Source organism: Heteronotia binoei, chromosome 13, assembly GCF_032191835.1.
Source record: "Heteronotia binoei isolate CCM8104 ecotype False Entrance Well chromosome 13, APGP_CSIRO_Hbin_v1, whole genome shotgun sequence".
Classification (NCBI taxonomy): Eukaryota; Metazoa; Chordata; class Lepidosauria; order Squamata; family Gekkonidae; genus Heteronotia; species Heteronotia binoei.
In genome coordinates, this window is record NC_083235.1 from 59,306,798 (window position 1) to 59,323,419 (window position 16,622).

At 42.5% G+C, this 16,622-nt stretch overlaps 1 protein-coding gene across 1 annotated transcript in view; it reads right to left on the bottom strand.

The window, feature by feature from the left end:
• LOC132581012 (E3 ubiquitin-protein ligase RNF213-like) overlaps nt 1-16,622 on the bottom strand; it is a 187,598-nt gene that overhangs the window by 151,147 nt on the left and 19,829 nt on the right. Inside the window, exons 7-10 of the mRNA XM_060252031.1 lie at nt 13,901-14,097; nt 12,550-12,830; nt 11,195-11,448; nt 10,517-10,726 (exon numbers count right to left, since the gene is read on the bottom strand). Coding sequence (XP_060108014.1) covers nt 10,517-10,726; nt 11,195-11,448; nt 12,550-12,830; nt 13,901-14,097 — 942 coding nt within the window. The remainder of the gene's footprint in view (nt 1-10,516; nt 10,727-11,194; nt 11,449-12,549; nt 12,831-13,900; nt 14,098-16,622) is intronic.

Consider the following 16,622-nt stretch of genomic DNA (forward strand, 5'->3'; position numbering starts at 1 on the left):
ACAAAAAACGTTGAGAGGAGAAAAGGAAGGTGAGTACCAACAAGCGAATGAAGAGGGAACTGATCTGCGTGGTGGTCAAAGGAAACTGGCGGGATCCTCGCGCCCGTCCCAGTGGGCATGCGCGGTGGAGCACCAATCGGAACCGCGCATGCCCACTATACGAAGCACCAATCGGAACCGGCACAGGCACACTATATCCCATCGGTGTGACCACGAAGAAGATCTAATAGGCCAGGGATGTCCAATGCTCAGGTGGACACAGCATCCAGCAGGGCAAGTGGACTTTCTGCTGGTGCAAGTAGGCGGTCGGTATACCACCCAGATTGCCAAACTCTCCTCAGCTTCCCACACTAGGCTGACACACTCAATGCTGGCGATGTTTGGGACAGGAAGCATCTTGAAAGAAAAAGAATCCTGGACAAATACAGCAACTCCCCCCTCACCCATTTGTCCGAGACTGGTGAAGGACAGAGAACCTGGCCGAGGTAAGCTGGTGGTTCAAGGCAACAGTGTCACCTTCCCACAACCAGGTCTCCGTCATACATGCCAGGTCCACCAGCTGCTCCACGAGGAAATCTCATAGAGTAGCAATCTTATTGATGGACTTGGCATTAATCAGCACCAGTGTTGGAGATGGGATCTTCCTAGCCCAACAATCAACATGCCTCGGGATGGGACATAGGTGGGAAAAGGTCCGAGCATTTCCATATCTCTGGCCCTTGTCTTCGCACTCTATGCCCACCACCTTGCCCCTCAATGACTGATATCCCCGACCCTAACATGGCCTCCCCAGTGTAGTGCTATCAGGCCAGGCAATGCCCCTGCTAGCATTTACTGGTGAGCCAAAACGTGGGCCTTCTATATCTCAGCCCACTTCCCTCCTATACCCACTCCCCACCGACCCCTGACAATCACAGTCTACCCTCCTCACTCTCCTAACAAATTCAATGCACTAGCTACAAAAAACAACTTTACAATTTATAATTAAAAATCCTAATTTGATCCCATTAATATGTACATTAATCAATCAATTTCCACAGCCATATTTCCCTAATTATAATCTATCTTATCAATTAACTAACAATTAAAAGTTCCAATTTAATCAATTAATAACAATAAATTCTAACACAATCAATAATAAATAAATAAATATGGGCATCTGCTGCCTCACTTGAAGGCCTGGCAGAACAGCTCCGTTTTACAGGCCCTACAAAAAGGTAGTAAATCAGGTAGGGCCCTAATCTCTAATGCAAGCATGTTTCACCAGGCCGCAGCCAGGGCAGAAAAAGCCCTGGCTCTAGTCGAGGCTTTTGTAGAGTCTTCCATTCAGTGCTCACATCACCACCTTGAATCCAAATATGGGACTCTTAAGGCAAGAGATCTTTCCCCAAAGGCCAAGGATGTTAGAGACAGCTCTACCATAGTCAACCAGCAATGAGACACAGATTACCTCCACCACCTCCAAAATTATATTTTCTAACATGTTGGGGATGGTCAGGAATTGATAACAAATCAGCCAGTATCATTAATGCCCCTGTATAAATCGATGGTGCGGTCTCATTTGGAGTACTGTGTGCAGTTCTGGTCGCTGCACCTCAAAAAGGATATTATAGCATTGGAGAAAGTCCAGAAAACAGAAACTAGAATGATTAAAGGGTTGGAACACTTTCCCTATGAAGAAAGGTTGAAACGCTTGGGGCTCTTTAGCTTGGAGAAACATCACCTGCAGGGTGACATGGTAAGAGGTTTACAAGATAATGCATGGGATGGAGAAAGTAGAGAAAGAAGTCCTTTTCTCCCTTTCTCACAATACAAGAACTCGTGGGCATTCGATGAAATTGGTGAGCAGTCAGGTTAAAACGGATAAAATGAAGTACTTCACCCAAAGGGGGATTAACATGTGGAATTCATTGCCACAGGAGGTGGCGGCGGCTACAAGCATAGCCAGCTTCAAGAGGGGATTGGATAAAAATATGGAGCAGAGGTCTATCAGTGGCTATTAGCCACAGTATGTGTGTACATATATAATTTTTGGGGGGGCCACTGTGTGACACAGTGTTGGACTGGATGGGCCACTGGCCTGATCCAACATGGCTTCTCTTATGTTCTAATCTTGTGAGAGAACAATGATTGGTTTTTCCCAAGGGAACTTTCCTCTCTCCTTATGCTAGTTAGTAGTCCTTATCTTCAAAGGCCTGGGTTGTGTCTCTCACCAATTGGATACCAGGTGCAAGATGGCCTGACAGGGCTTTTTTTATAGAAAAAGCCCAGCAAGAACTCATTAGCATATTAGACCACACCCCGACATATTAGACCGCACCCCGACATCACCATCACCATACTAAACTGCGCCCATGGCTGCATGAACTGGTTAGTGTATTAGGCCACATCTTCTGACATCACCAGAAGCGTAGTCATCGAGCCATGCCCACCTCAGAGTTTCTGGTGATTGATGCTAGAAGTTTTAGAGCAGGGGTGTCAAACATGCGGCCTAGGGGCCGAACCAGGCCCCCGGAGGGGTCCTATTAGGCCCCTGAGCAACTGGCTGTCATCTGCTTATTTCTCCCTCTCTTGCTTCCTTCTAACAGCTTGATTTTCAAAGCTTGCTCAACTGCACAGGAGCTACAGAGCAAAACCTCTATTTTCTCCATTGATTGAGGCTCTTTCCCCCTTGGGAAGAAAGAAGGGAAGGCAGAGCTTGTTTTTCCATGCTCTCTCAATCACACAACAGAGCTACTGAGCCAAAGCTTCCTTTGCCCAGTTCCCTGGCTCCAAAGGGAGAAATACAAAGAAAGCACCTTTAAGACCAATGAATGCTAACATTTTAAGCTTTTAAAAATAATAATTGTGTCCTTTATAAAGTTTATATCTCTGCTACCTAATCTTAAAACAGGTACAAATATGGTCTGGCTTGACATGGCCCAGCCCAACTCGACAGGGCCTGCCCAACAAGGTCTCATTTATGTCAGATCTGTCCCTCATAACAAATGAGTTCGACATCCATTTTATAGTGTAAAGACACCACAGCCACTCCAGCAGACAAACACCACATGTACCTTAGCTTTAAAGCAATTTTCAACACAGTTACCAGGTTGCCATGTTGCTAATTTTTTAAATGGAGAAAACAGAACACTGAGAAACTCAGGGCTGTGTGTGTTTAAACTTCTGTAGGAGCTCTGAGGAATAAAGGAAGCTGACAGATACAAGGCCATAGAAGAGTTTTTCATACACCTTCAAAAGATGCAAAATTAATTATAAAGCAAAAGTGTAAAAAGGAAAATCATGTTTCATTTAAAATCACAAGCCCCACCCCCAAATACTCCAGAATACCTGGCTCTTTGGCTCAGTGATAAGGATCCTAAGAAAACTCTAGCGATTGCAAAATTTGTCTCAGTCTTTTTAGCACTTGCATTAAAAAAATGAAATAAGTCTCTTTTGCTCAAGAAATCAGTGTGCTTCTAAGGGTACAAAAGAAAAAGGAAAGAAAATCACAAGGCACTAATATTGGTGGAAAACACAAATGGTTGGCTGAAGAGAAGCTTGCATCCGTACTTTGTACATGTTATCAATCCTTCTAGAGGAAATTGGTGTTGATGCTGGTTTGGTCCACGGAGCTTTACTAGCCTGCAGGAGAACTGAGATCACTGGGAGCGATACCGGTGTGGAAGCGTCTTTCTGCACTACATTGAACACAGCATCCGTTATAGTTGGTTTCGGTTGCGAGATAGGAAGTGAGAGAGCGTATGCTATGCGCTTGACAAAATTGCTATAAGCACTAAGATCTTCTGAAACAGAACTCTCTTCCAGTGGCTGCTGTGGGAGAGATGGTTCAGTACTCATGTCCGGTTGTTCGGAGTGGGTTGAATCGGAGTCGGATGATGGCACTTTGTCCTCCGATAGTCCTGGTGACCATGATGGGGTCTTCGGCTTTGGGGATGGATTTGGCAGCAGTGGGGTTTTCAGAATGCGATCCCATCTGGGCCATTTCAGTCCCACCTTTGGTGGGACATCATCAAGCAGGTATTCCAGTCCAGATGTGGATGGGGCATCCATGGGAAAGAAGGCATGGGGTATGCCCCATACATGTATGGCCATTGTGGTGAATCCCAGAGCGGTGGTGGTGGTTTCGGATCATCCAGTTGGTTTGTCCAGGCTCAGCTCGGTTGGTTGCTCCAATGTCAGGGGAGCTTCTCTCGGTACCACTTTGGGTTGTATTGGCGAGTCATTATTCGATCCCGAGGATGTGGAGCAGGATGACTGCTACGTAAGATCGATTTCGAAATCGGACATGTTGGTGTTCTGGGTGTTGCCTGTCTGTCCCGATAGTTGGTGAATTGGAAAGTGTAGGAGCTGGAGTGGAGGTATCTTTCCTGGTACCAGGATATGCCCCAAGGGCGATGGAGCATGTCGCGGACTCTTATTGGAGTCTTTCTTGCGTCACTTCTCCTTATCCCTTTTCCGCTCTTTATCCTCCCTGTGTTTTTTGGCAGGAGTGGAGATTTCCTATTCAGAGGCAGAGTAAAAGCGTTTCAGCACTAACTGGTCAGCATCAGATTGAGCACTTGTCAAGGGCATCATCAGAGTCAAGGTGGAGGCAAGACTGGAGTCGTGTTGCAAAGCAGCCTTGGAAGGTACGGTGAGGGCGGCTTCCAGAAGAGCTGTTTTAAGTCTTACAGCGTGGTTCTTTTGCATCTGCTTGGAGAATTTTGCACAACGTATGCAGGAATCCAGTCGGTGGGCTTCCCCGAGGTACAACAAGCAAAGTTCATGTCTGTCTGGTGGGGGAATTTTACTCCTGCACCTACACCTTTTAAAGAAACCCCAAGGTTTTTCCATGCGGCAGCCGGTTTGCCATGCCACCCCAGAAGGACAGGGTGGGGGGAAAAAGGGGTTTTCCCCCGAAGGGGATTGCGCACCCAGGGTAGATAGTTCTTACCCTGTTCTGAAAAGTTTTTAATTCCTTGCAGAAATCCGATGAGGAGAAAGAGGAAATACGAAGGTTTCAAGTAAGTACCGACGAAAGGCTGAAACGGAACTGTGCAGCAGTCAGAAGGGAACTGGTGAGATCCTCATGCCCGTCCAAATGACCATGTATGGTGGAGCCCACACGCATGACTGCTGGGAGGGGCGCGAAAATCCTTCTCTATAGGCTTTGAAGTACCAATTAAAACCGGAGCAGGAGCACTATATCCCATCGGTGTGAAGCACAGAGACAACAAAAAAGTTCCTAAGTTTTAGGTATGCAAGTCGTCTCAGATTCTGCCAGGCTTTGCTGTATGTGTATATACTCAAGGCCCAGCTGATGAAAGCTTAGCCTGCATTTCCTGTAAGTTCAGATGTTTTATTAAAAATCACCTTGTAAACAAACCTAGATCTCATGTATCATTTTCTTGGAATTTCTGTGAACCTTGGAGCTCCTCGGCCAAAAGTCATCACAGGCTCCCACTCTCCTGTCTATCCACAAACTAGACAAACCTGAACTATTCAAGAGGGCTTTTCTACACATGAAATAGGGTAGCACTGTACAAAATGATTAGTTGGATAAATTATACATGTTAACACTTATGTTTTCCTTCAGTTCTGTCTTTTAGATTTCTGATGGGTTCCAGACTTCCACAATCCTCATACTACTTACTACATTGCTTACTGAATATTGCATTTTGTTGATCGTACTGACTCATTCTACATAATCTGGATTGAGTCCCTCTGAGAAAGGCAGACTATAAATAAAGTAAATGTAATTAAAAGACAGTGAGAAAATGTAACAGATCTCTCAGGTTTCCTCACTGACTCATCAGAGACAAGAAATACTTAGTAAAACCAACTACAGGGAGGCAAAGCTAAAGAACTTTACCTTGTTTTCTGTCTCATAGGATAAGGTCACCTCGAGGTTGGACTACTGTAATGCCCTCTACATGGGGCTGCCCCTTTGCCGAACCTGGAAGTTGCAGTTAGTGCAAAATGCCGCCGCCCGGCTGTTATTCGGCCGGGGCTCCGGGATCTGCACTGGCTGCCAATAATATACCAAGTCCAGTACAAGGTGCTAGTTATTACCTTTAAAGGCCTATATGGCCTAGGACCTGCCTACCTTAGGGACCATCTCTCCCCACATGTTCCCCAGAGAGTACTGAGATCGAGCTCTCAAAATCTGCTTGTAATCGTGCAGTTTCCGGTAGCGGCGGGGCGAGACAGCAGCGTCCTCAAGCAGCTGAGCCGAGGGCGCGCTGAACGAAGGCTTTCGGGGGGGGGCGTAACGGTCCGTGCAAGTCCCAGTTTGCGGGGCTAAAGCACATAGAAGGGGCAAGGGGGCGGCTGGAGCCATTTGAGCGACACCGTTCTTCCTTAATACCTTAAAATCCCGAAGCCAAGCGGCGTCGGCAGACGAGATAGCCCCTGCCTTCCGGAGCACGGAGGTGGAAGGTGGAAGAAGATATAATCTGCTTTGGTGACATGAAACTGTTATTATTGTTTGTCTAAGTTATTTTTTTTTTGATGGACTTGACATACTGGCATCTGGCTCCCACGCGTTCAAGACCCTCCCATCCCTCGGATGGAGTTTGTTTCTCTTTGTGTGGAGAAAGGCGGGACACGGCTGCGACTACGAGGAACAGAAAGGAGGATCAGTAGAGGGGTGGCTCTGAAGAGGCTTGGCGTTGCGGCGGTGTTTTGGAGGTTGGAGGGCTGAATATTTTTTTAAAGATAGTCTACCTCTTTGGAAGAAGGACAGAAGAAGGACAGGCGACACTGGGGTGGCTGTTGCCAGAGAGAGAGGTGGTCTCTACGGGACGCTGAGCTGCAAGAACGACTTGGTTTGGAGTAGGTGCGGCTGTTTCCGGTTTCAGAGCTCCGGAAAGAATTACCATTGGTGAAGATTGGGTCAGACTGATTGAGACTGAACTAGCTCAAATTGGAGAAATTTAAGACTTTCTCCTTCTCCCCCTTTCCCTTTCATAAGTGGTATGCTGTATGTTGTGCATTGAGTGTTCTATGCTGTTTCTATGTTGTTTATAATCTGCTGTTTGCTTAATGCCTTGGCTTAGAGCAGATCTACCTCCACATTCTTTCAGATTTGAAGTATAAGTAGTAGGATTTTCTCTTTTGGTGGGGTGGGGTAGATCCTGTGCTAACTTTATTAACAGGCAACAATTTATATTGATATTTAGTAAGGAAACGACTTGATTCAATTAAGGATTGAGTGGTGATTTAAGAAGTTAATTCTCAGTTAAAGAGAGAGAGTCAGACCGGCTATATTGTTAAGTTAATACGGTTAAGTTAATCTTTAAGGAGGCGGAATGTCACAACAGGTAAAATCGAAGTTGTCACCAGGTCAACCGAAATCAGTCGGCGCAGGTATTTCACAAGATGCTCTTAGAGATGTACACCATTCCTTCTTGGAGGCGTTGAACCAAATGCAGGCATCCTTAACCGCTCAGATGGAAGGTTTAGCATATAAGTTGGAAGGTTTGGATAATAAGTTTAAGGATACAAAGAAAGACATTTCAGAAGTTGTCATGATCACAAAGTCAATTGAAGATAAACTTAAAATAACAGAAAGGCGGTTAGGAGAAATTGAGCAAAACCAGGAAGATTTTACAGGCAAGATAGTTCAATTAGAGATGGGTCAATCGGAATATATTCTTAGATGTCTTAATATACCGGAGGAGAAAAACGAAAACCTAATCAAGATCCTGGGGGAGGCCCTAGCAGACTTATTGGATATGGAAAAAGACGAGATAGAAAAAGAATTAGATTTTGCCCAGAGAGTATTTACCCAATATGCTAAAAATAATGGACTACCTAGAGAGGTGCACCTGAAATTCGTTCGGAGGTGTATGAAAGAGAGGGTTTGGCGAGTAGTTAGAGACATACCGCTTAGGGGGGTTAAAATTAAAGTTCTGAAAGAGACCCCTTGGCTAATAAGATCAAAAAGAAAAGAGTACATGAAATTGGCAACTTTACTTCAAGAAAAAGGAACTGTTTATAGGTGGTTGATTCCAGAAGGGCTAGTGTTTAAAACTAAGGTGATCAAGAAAGTATACAACTACCTGACCCAGTTAAATTTAGAAGACGAAATTGTGAAAGATACTATGATTAGATGGGCTAAAAATTTAAAAAAGAATGTTAACCTAGATCAGTGGTCTCTATTTTGGAAATTGAATTGTAAGATTCTGAAACCAGTTAATTACAGGGAAAATGTTTTTAAATTATTCCATCGATGGCACATCACTCCCATACAGCTATCTAAAATCAATTCCAAGATTTCAGCCATGTGTTGGAAATGCGGTGAGAAGATAGGCTCTTATTTTCATATCTGGTGGACATGTCAAGTAGCTACAAAGTTTTGGGTTAAACTGCATGAAATGTTAAAGGAAATTTTGGATGTACCTCTAAAACCGGAGATAATGTTGCTTTCGTTGGTAAGGGGTGAGATTCCAAGGGCAGATGAATATTTAATTATCTATATTCTTACGACGGCTCGCATTTCCTTTGCCAAGTATTGGAGACAGGAAACTGGTCCTCCGCTGGAGGAGATTGTCGATAAAATTTTATATGCAGCGGAGATGGACGTTTTATCTAACCGGCTGAAAGGGATGCCAAACGGTGATGCTCTTAAAAAATGGGAAAAATTTTATATATGGATAAAAAATATTTCAAAGGGGGGATAAGAAAGAGACTTGAATATGTGGTATAAACTGAACTATTGTTTTTTGTTGTCTTAATTCCCAATTATGCAAGTTTATGAACCTTTATTTTATGGTTGACCACATCCACTCTCCTTCTGTATATACAGCTCAATATATCCTTATAGTTTTTTTTTGTTTTTTTATTTTGAAATGTACGTTTGAGCTATTTGTTGATATGTGTTCTTGAAATAAAGCATAAAAGTAAAAAAAAAAATCTGCTTGTAATCCCCGGGCCAAAGGAGACCCGTCGGAAATCCACCAGGGACAGTGCCTTTTCGGTAACGGCTCCTTGCTGGTGGAACCAGCTGCTGGAAGAGGTGAGGGCCCTGTGGGACCCTGGGCAGTTCCGCAGGGCCTGTAAGACAGCCCTCTTCCGGCTGGCCTATAACTAACTGACATTGGAAACTTTATGGAAGGTTGTAGTGTAGCATTTTGACAGATCGTTTGTTCTATATGTTTTACTATTTTATTGTTTTAAATTGTTGCAAATTTATGTATTTTTAAAACCAAACCCTATGTTAGATTTTATATGTTGTGAGCCGCTTCGGCGGGAAGGGCGGGATATAAACTGAAATAAACTGAAACTGAAATAAGAAGTCTCCCAATTACGCCTTTAGTTCCAGTGAGAAAGCTCAGTTCAGCAGGTAACACAGAAATGTCCCTTTTGCTGCAATGAACTTAGGGCGATGCCCTAGTTACAAGGAGCAATTGGCTAGATGTAGACTTACACTGAAGATATGATTGCTTCTTAGTGAGATCTTGACCACAACCTAGCTGGGCAAAAACATTCAGCTATCTGGTGATGAAAAGAAACCTTCGCTTTATATCCTATGTTTATTTTCAGTCAGTAGAGGAGGCAGTAACTTTGGAAAGAATCTCAAAATGTTACCCCATCCTAGGTAGGAAATGCCCAAGGAGCCTATGGGGAGGTTGGAGGGGAGAACTTGCTAGAACACCTGCATACCACACACTACTTCACCAGAAGCACAAGTGACCAGCTTGAAGTGTTAAGTTTTAAAGTGTTCTGGGTTTTTTTCCTGTTAATATTATTTTGTAGGGTTTCTATGTAACTATTTCTATATATAAATTAAATTAAAAGATCTGAGAGCAGGGTATTCATGGTCACTAAACAGAAAGGGAGAAAGGTGACTACAGAGTGTAAGGGGAACAAGAAGTATGCAAGCCCATGGTTCATATATATACCATGCTCAGGAATTACACCTAAACACAGCCAAAAATTTTTAGCCTGTATTTCAGTGCAATGTACACATGCCAGGAGTAAAACATAATGTAATTTAGATAGAATATAAGAAAATTTAGGGATCAAGAACTCTAAATATTCCAGCAGGTCATGTAGTCTATATTTCAACTATATTTACTGTGCAATCCCCCCTCTCCTGAACCCAAAATAAGGTCCAACATAGTAACCCTTTTCTCATTTCTCATTTTTCCCTGCACTCAACAGAAAAGAGTAGAAAGCTCAAAAGACATTGAAAGATACAGGACAGAAATATGACCTACAACAGAGCAATATATATATATATATATATATATATATATATATATATATATATAGCTTAAAAATAAAAATGGTTCCTATGTAGCAGGATATAGTTAACAATAAATACAATCTGAAAAAGCTAAAGGTATTCCAAATTAATATTTCCTTGGCACTCCCTTTATAGCAAATTGAATCATCACTGACACAAAGTTGCTTCACATTTGGAATACAGAAAAGATAACCACACTTCACAAGAAACCTGAGATTCTCACTGAACATAAATCCTTCAGAAGGAAAGAAAAAAATAATCAGACCATCCATTGATACTTACTTCTGACTAGAGTGTTTTTCCCTATAGCTTCTGAACATGATGCCTTCCAACCCCGAGTACCTCTCTTCAGATTCAAATAGAGAATTCACCCGGTCATATGCAAAGTCAACAGAAGCACTGAAGAGATGACAAATTGGAATTGTCCAGAGCCAGTCGTGGATTTCCTTTTCAATACAGTTGTTGTACAAGGCAATGAAACAGCACTCAATACTGAAAGAGACAGAAGAAAGCAGGACCTGAAATGGCTAAAATGTGGTCTATGGTTCCAGAACTGAAAGATAACAATGGTTCATTAAACAGAACTTTGATAACAACACTACACCCATATTAATGTCCAGTCTCCTTTTATCAACTTCCTCCAAATAGGCCAATCTGCATAATTATTTTGGTTAACTTTGTATTTTTCTCTATCCACGTTGTAAATGAGGCAAAGAAAAGTAAGAGCCACTGAAGAATCTATTTAAAATGCAGCTGTAAGAGCTGCTCTTTTAGTTTGCTATCACCTTTTATCTCAACTTAAGAAATTTGAAAGATGTATCTCTACTGAGATACAGTTATGAGGACTTTTGCCCATAAGAGTTTCAATTTCACAACCAAGTAATTCAAAGACACTGTAATTAGTCATTTTACATACACTTCAACTCCAAGCCTTTAACTTTCAAATCCTATACCACATACCGCAGCAATTCTTTGACAGAACGGATTTCATTTACTACATCTACTTGAGGCTTCTCTAAACAAAGAAGTTTGCATAGCTGTTTCAGGTCACTTTTTAATATTGGAAGACTGTAGAGTTCTCCTAACAGAAGGATGATTAATGTCAGGCCAAGTATGTTATGGACTACTGTGCTGTGAGATGAGGAATTTGTACGGTTCTGGTCAGAAACCTGATGAGCTGTTTCTTTTAGGTAATCCAATATCAACTCTTTCACCTAAATAAAAGATGAAAATAACAATAAAACCCCATTCCATAAAACACCTTTCTCTAGAGCTAATTTTGCTTTTTGATCTAAAGGTCTTAACGAGACTATCACTCACTGTACTTTTAAGCAGGACATATTCCTGAAGTCCTATCCTCTTGAGGAAGCTTATACGTACTGGGCTGCATTCAGGTATTTATTTAGAATATTAATATGCTGTCTCTTCATAGTCCAGCTTGAGATAGTGTACAGTTAAAATAAACTCATAAAATATTGTTGAACATAGTGCTGTCATTTCACTATAGTAACGCATGATGCAGCTTTGAAAAGAGAGTGCGAGAGAATAAGGTCAGCTGTTCCACAACAAATGGTTCCACCTAGTGGAGGATAACAGCCCCATGTTTCAAGACTCCCATCTTGCAGGGCTTTAAAGTGCCATACCACTTCACACCTACTTGACATACATCTCTAATAAGATTGGGACAAGAAGTAGAGCCTTGATCTGGATAGCCCAAGCAAGCCTGATCTCATCAGATCTCAAAAGCTAACCATGGTTGACTCTGGTCAGTGCTTGGATGGGAGATCTCCTGGGAACACCAAGTTGGGAAGACAGAAGCAGGCTTCATGGAGCACTCTCTCTGAATGCCCTCCAGGTCTCGTAGTAGGGATCAGTCACCAGAGGTCGCCATGGCTTGCAGGAGGGAGGGAGGGAGGAGTAGCCAAATAAGCACATACTCCTCCACCATGACACAGTGGTGAAAAGGCAAAGAGGAGCTAGCAGTAATCCACAACAATTCTCCTTGCTTTCTGTTTCAATTTTGCACAGAAGGTTCTTTTGTCCATTTTCTTCTCAAAGTACCCACTCCTTGGCTAGTTTTCTGCCAACTACAGCCTTTCTTCAGTTGCTTCTTAAAGAAGGCAACTGTGCTGGGAAATGGCCTGTAAATTTGCTCAAAAGGCAACAATCACAGGATTGTTCTACCTGCATATCACAGAAATCTGACTTATTAAATTCAGTGCAAAGAAAGAAGGGAAATGACAAGCAACCTTTTAAAAAAGCATCAAAAGAAGAAAAACAATGCTTCTTCAGAAAGCTTTATTACAGTTACTTACCTGCATCTCTCCAAACTCTAAATCTGTCCATTCTTTTGGTACCCCCTCATATACCAGTTGTTTTCTATTCACCAAATAAAACTGACGCAACTGCTGAAGAAAGTTCTTGACATTGATAGGAGTCCAGGGGTGGAGCATACTGAAGAGGCCCTCCAGCATTATTTTTGCTGCAATTTCTTTCCCTTTCACAGTTTTGTTCTTTCCAGGAAAATGGTCTTTTAGACGGCTCCACAAAGTATCAGAGGATTTAGCGCATACTATATCATCATACTGATGCCAGTCTGTTAAAACAAGCATTTTGTTCAGATTTTATATCAGGAAACGTAAGGCCGGAAACCACAACTCTGCTCAGTTTAAAAAGTAGAGCCTTCTTGTTGGTAGAAGAAGCTCCTTTTCACCAGTGGAAAACCAGCCTACTTGCTGAACAGAGTAGAAGAAGATATTGGATTTACCGTATATCCCGCCCTCGACTCCGAAGAGTCTCAGAGCGGCTCACAATCTCCTTTACCTTCCTCCCCCACAACAGACACCCTGTGAGGTGGGTGGAGCTGGAGAGAGCTCTCACAGCAGTTGCCCTTTCAAGGACAACCTCTGCCAGAGCTATGACTGACCCAAGGCCATGCTAGCAGGTGCAAGTGGAGGAGTGGGGAATCAAACCCGATTCTCCCAGATAAGAGTCCGCACACTTAACCACTACACCAAACTGGCTCTCCAGTAGAGGGGTCCAACTCTGTTTTCCTGTGAAGTTCCTAAGCTTCCATTATGCAAGACAGGAAGACACGTTGAGCAGTTCATGACCACCAAAATGGACACGCACATCACCACCTTCCAGTAACAATTTCAAAACAGCCGTTTAATACACTTTCAAGTCCTCAAGGTGTGTATTAACATGCATACAGACAGACATATCTAATCTCCCATGATGTCTGCAAGCTCCTTCTGGGCTTCTCGTTTCCCAGACATATAGTGACATAACTATATTATGTCCTTAACAAATCAGACTTCTATATTATTACTGTTCAGCAGCAAGTCTTTCACTTTCTCTTGCTCTCTGGTTGACTTTTAAATATACAACAATACAGCTTATCACAACAGATCTTTCAGGGATACAATCATTAAAACAAAATATAGTAACTATACACAACTGATTATAATAGAGTTCTTTCAACAAGAAGGATCTTGTCTCAATGGATACACTGAAAAAAACCAGCCAATTTTCGAGTGACAGGTAGACTAAATATGCCATAGCATGCCACTGTTTAATTCTTTGTTTCAGTTTCCATTTACTTGCATATCAATTGATCTGTTTCTATTATTTAAAATCACTCACATACCAGGAACAATTTCTTACCTGTACCACTTAGTTCATCTGAGTTTATGTACAGACAACGATTCACAAACATCCCTTCATGACAAACTTTGTAAATGAATTCGTAGTCTCCTCCCTTGCCACGGGAAACATAGTATTTATAGGGAATGGGTTTATTCATGTTATCTTTAGAAATGGTCACCCACCCATCAAATAAGTGACCATGCTCGCCAAGATTCCTGTTTGAAAACAGAATGGATATGTACATATGTTTACATGCTTTATGAAAGGATAAAAGTCAAGCAATACATCTATTGTTCTAACAAAAACTTAGAAGGAAAAGAGCTCTTGGGTTGGTTTCCTTCGGAAGAGGTGTCACTTTATTATTTAGCATTTCAAATCCCTTAGAAGGCTTCAAGCTTCAACACTATGTGATTCTGGAAAGGCGGGAGTGTCCTACTGAAGTATGTGGGTCTTGGTTCATGAAACCATGCCACCCATTGAGATAATTAATCCTTGTGAGTGGACTGATAGAGATGACTCAACTTGATTACTGTCATCATCAGTGTTCCCTCTGAATTAGCATGAGCTAGCTCAGATTTTCAGCCTCCAGCTCACACATTTTTGTCTTAGCTCAAAAAGGATGACCCCAGAGCACACTAATTTATGCAGTAGCTCACTACTTTAATGCCCATAGCTCCCAAAGTAGAATTTTTGCTCACAAGACTCTGCAGCTTAGAGGGAACATTGGTCATCACCCTGCCATTGTGGGCAGAAAGGAATATCTTGCATTATACTGAGTATGTACACTCAAGTATACAATCTCCTAAAATGGAATGAGCCAACTCTTCAGACAGTTTCAGAATCATTTTCTGCAATAATCTTTGAGAGTCTACAACTTTAATTTTCTGTACCTCATTTGCTTGTTGAGGAACTTGAGATCCAGAATGGCCCCATTGCATTTCAAGGCCATGAAGAAAAGTGAGTAGGCATGTAAGCATCTTAAATATTTTGGAAATGGTTGGATCGCTCCAACCTTCTGCAGTTGATCTATGGTATCCATGATTTCCTGCAGCTTTCCTGGAGCCTTGGGAACTGGGGAGTCAGAAGTCTGTCTTGTGGGGTTGAGGCAAATTCAACTGAGTACCCATAGGAGATGGTCTATTGTGCCCACCTGTAAGAAGTGGAGAGGTTCCAGGCTTGGGTAAAGAACTTCAACTGCCCTCCCACCAGCATTTGTTTGGCATCAGTAGGATGGTGGATATTTGTTTTTCTTGCCCATTGTTAGTTTTAACTGGAGGAATGGGCTAGAATAAATGGCCCATACCTGTCTGGATCTTGACTAAAAGGACTTCATGGAGCCATTATGATACCTTCTAAGGAATATTGTGTCCAAAAAGACTGAGAGTTATCTTTAGATTTAGGGTCCCCTCTCAAAACTTGAGAAGGGCATGGCCTCCTTGTCATGGTTTTCTACTAAAGTTTACCTCCTAGAAATAGCGAAATTAGCATTGGCAAAAGGTTCAAATCTTCAGTTCTGCAGATTGTAACTGCAGAGTCCATGCTCTGGCTGAAAACTTTATGGAGTTCAGGTTGGCACCTGAAATTAAGCATACTGCTCTCTCGACTCTGTGGACTGAAGCTGACAAGCAAATACTCAAGTCTGAATATACTCCCAGCTATTTTTTTAACCAAAGGACAGAGGCCCTGGTTATGATGGAAGCGGCTGCTGATGCCTTTATAGATAAAAACTATTGCTTTGCTGGATCTATGGAGTGTGGCATTGTTTATTCAGTCAATGGTATCCTTCAGAGATCATTCACCCTTCCTGGGCAGGTCCAGGCCAGAGGCCAGATTTGCCACTGGAGCATCCATAGTGGGGACTTGGAGGAGCCTTGTAACTTTAAGACAGAAAGAGTATAGCCTTTAAGAATGGCCTATACGGAGCCTCTAGGTAACTGGTATGGCCAAATCCTCTTTAATTTCTGAGGTGAAAAAATGAGGGGAAGAAAAAGCAGTTTTTCAACAACCTAGAAATAGTCAGAGGAAACACACATGAAGTAAAAAAAAGCAACCCAAGAGCTCAAAGGAATGAAACATTGCAGAGGTCTCTGGAAGTGCTGCATTTGCAATCAGCAGGAAGCAAAAACTGAAGTTCCCAACTGGAGATGGAAAAGTACAACCTACTTCCTGCCTCCATGGATCATGGGATGGAGACTTACCCTAAGCATTTCAAAGCATCCTCCTCTATGCGTATAAACATCTCTTTAAAACACACGCGCACACACAAACACAGCCCAAAGTTAAACAGAGTAAAGGGTACTAAATAAACATAGGGCCAAAATGCATACCAGGTGCTCAAAGAGACTGAAAGACTGGACTTACCTTGAGGCTTTCTTCAGTAGAACAGAAGGTATCATGAAATTGTTTACATTAGGAATGTGTGTTCAGATATTTTTGGTCTGAACACATATTTGAAAGATACCTTATCTGAAAATTCATCCCCCCCCCCCGCCCCCAATATATTTACATGTCTGGATGGTATCTGGGATACTGGTAAATGGGTCCCAAAAATTCAGAAATGGAGCCAGTATTTTAATTCTCCCAAGACGGGGGGGGGGGGGGGGGGAGGAGTTTCTTTCATTTTGCTGTGTGTGTCAGTGTCTTACCAGGGCTTGTTATCAGCTTGCCAGGTAGATTTGGCTTGGATACTGTGTTTCGAAATTGGTTCTGTTCGTCTTGCACAGGGGTGGCAAACTGCAGC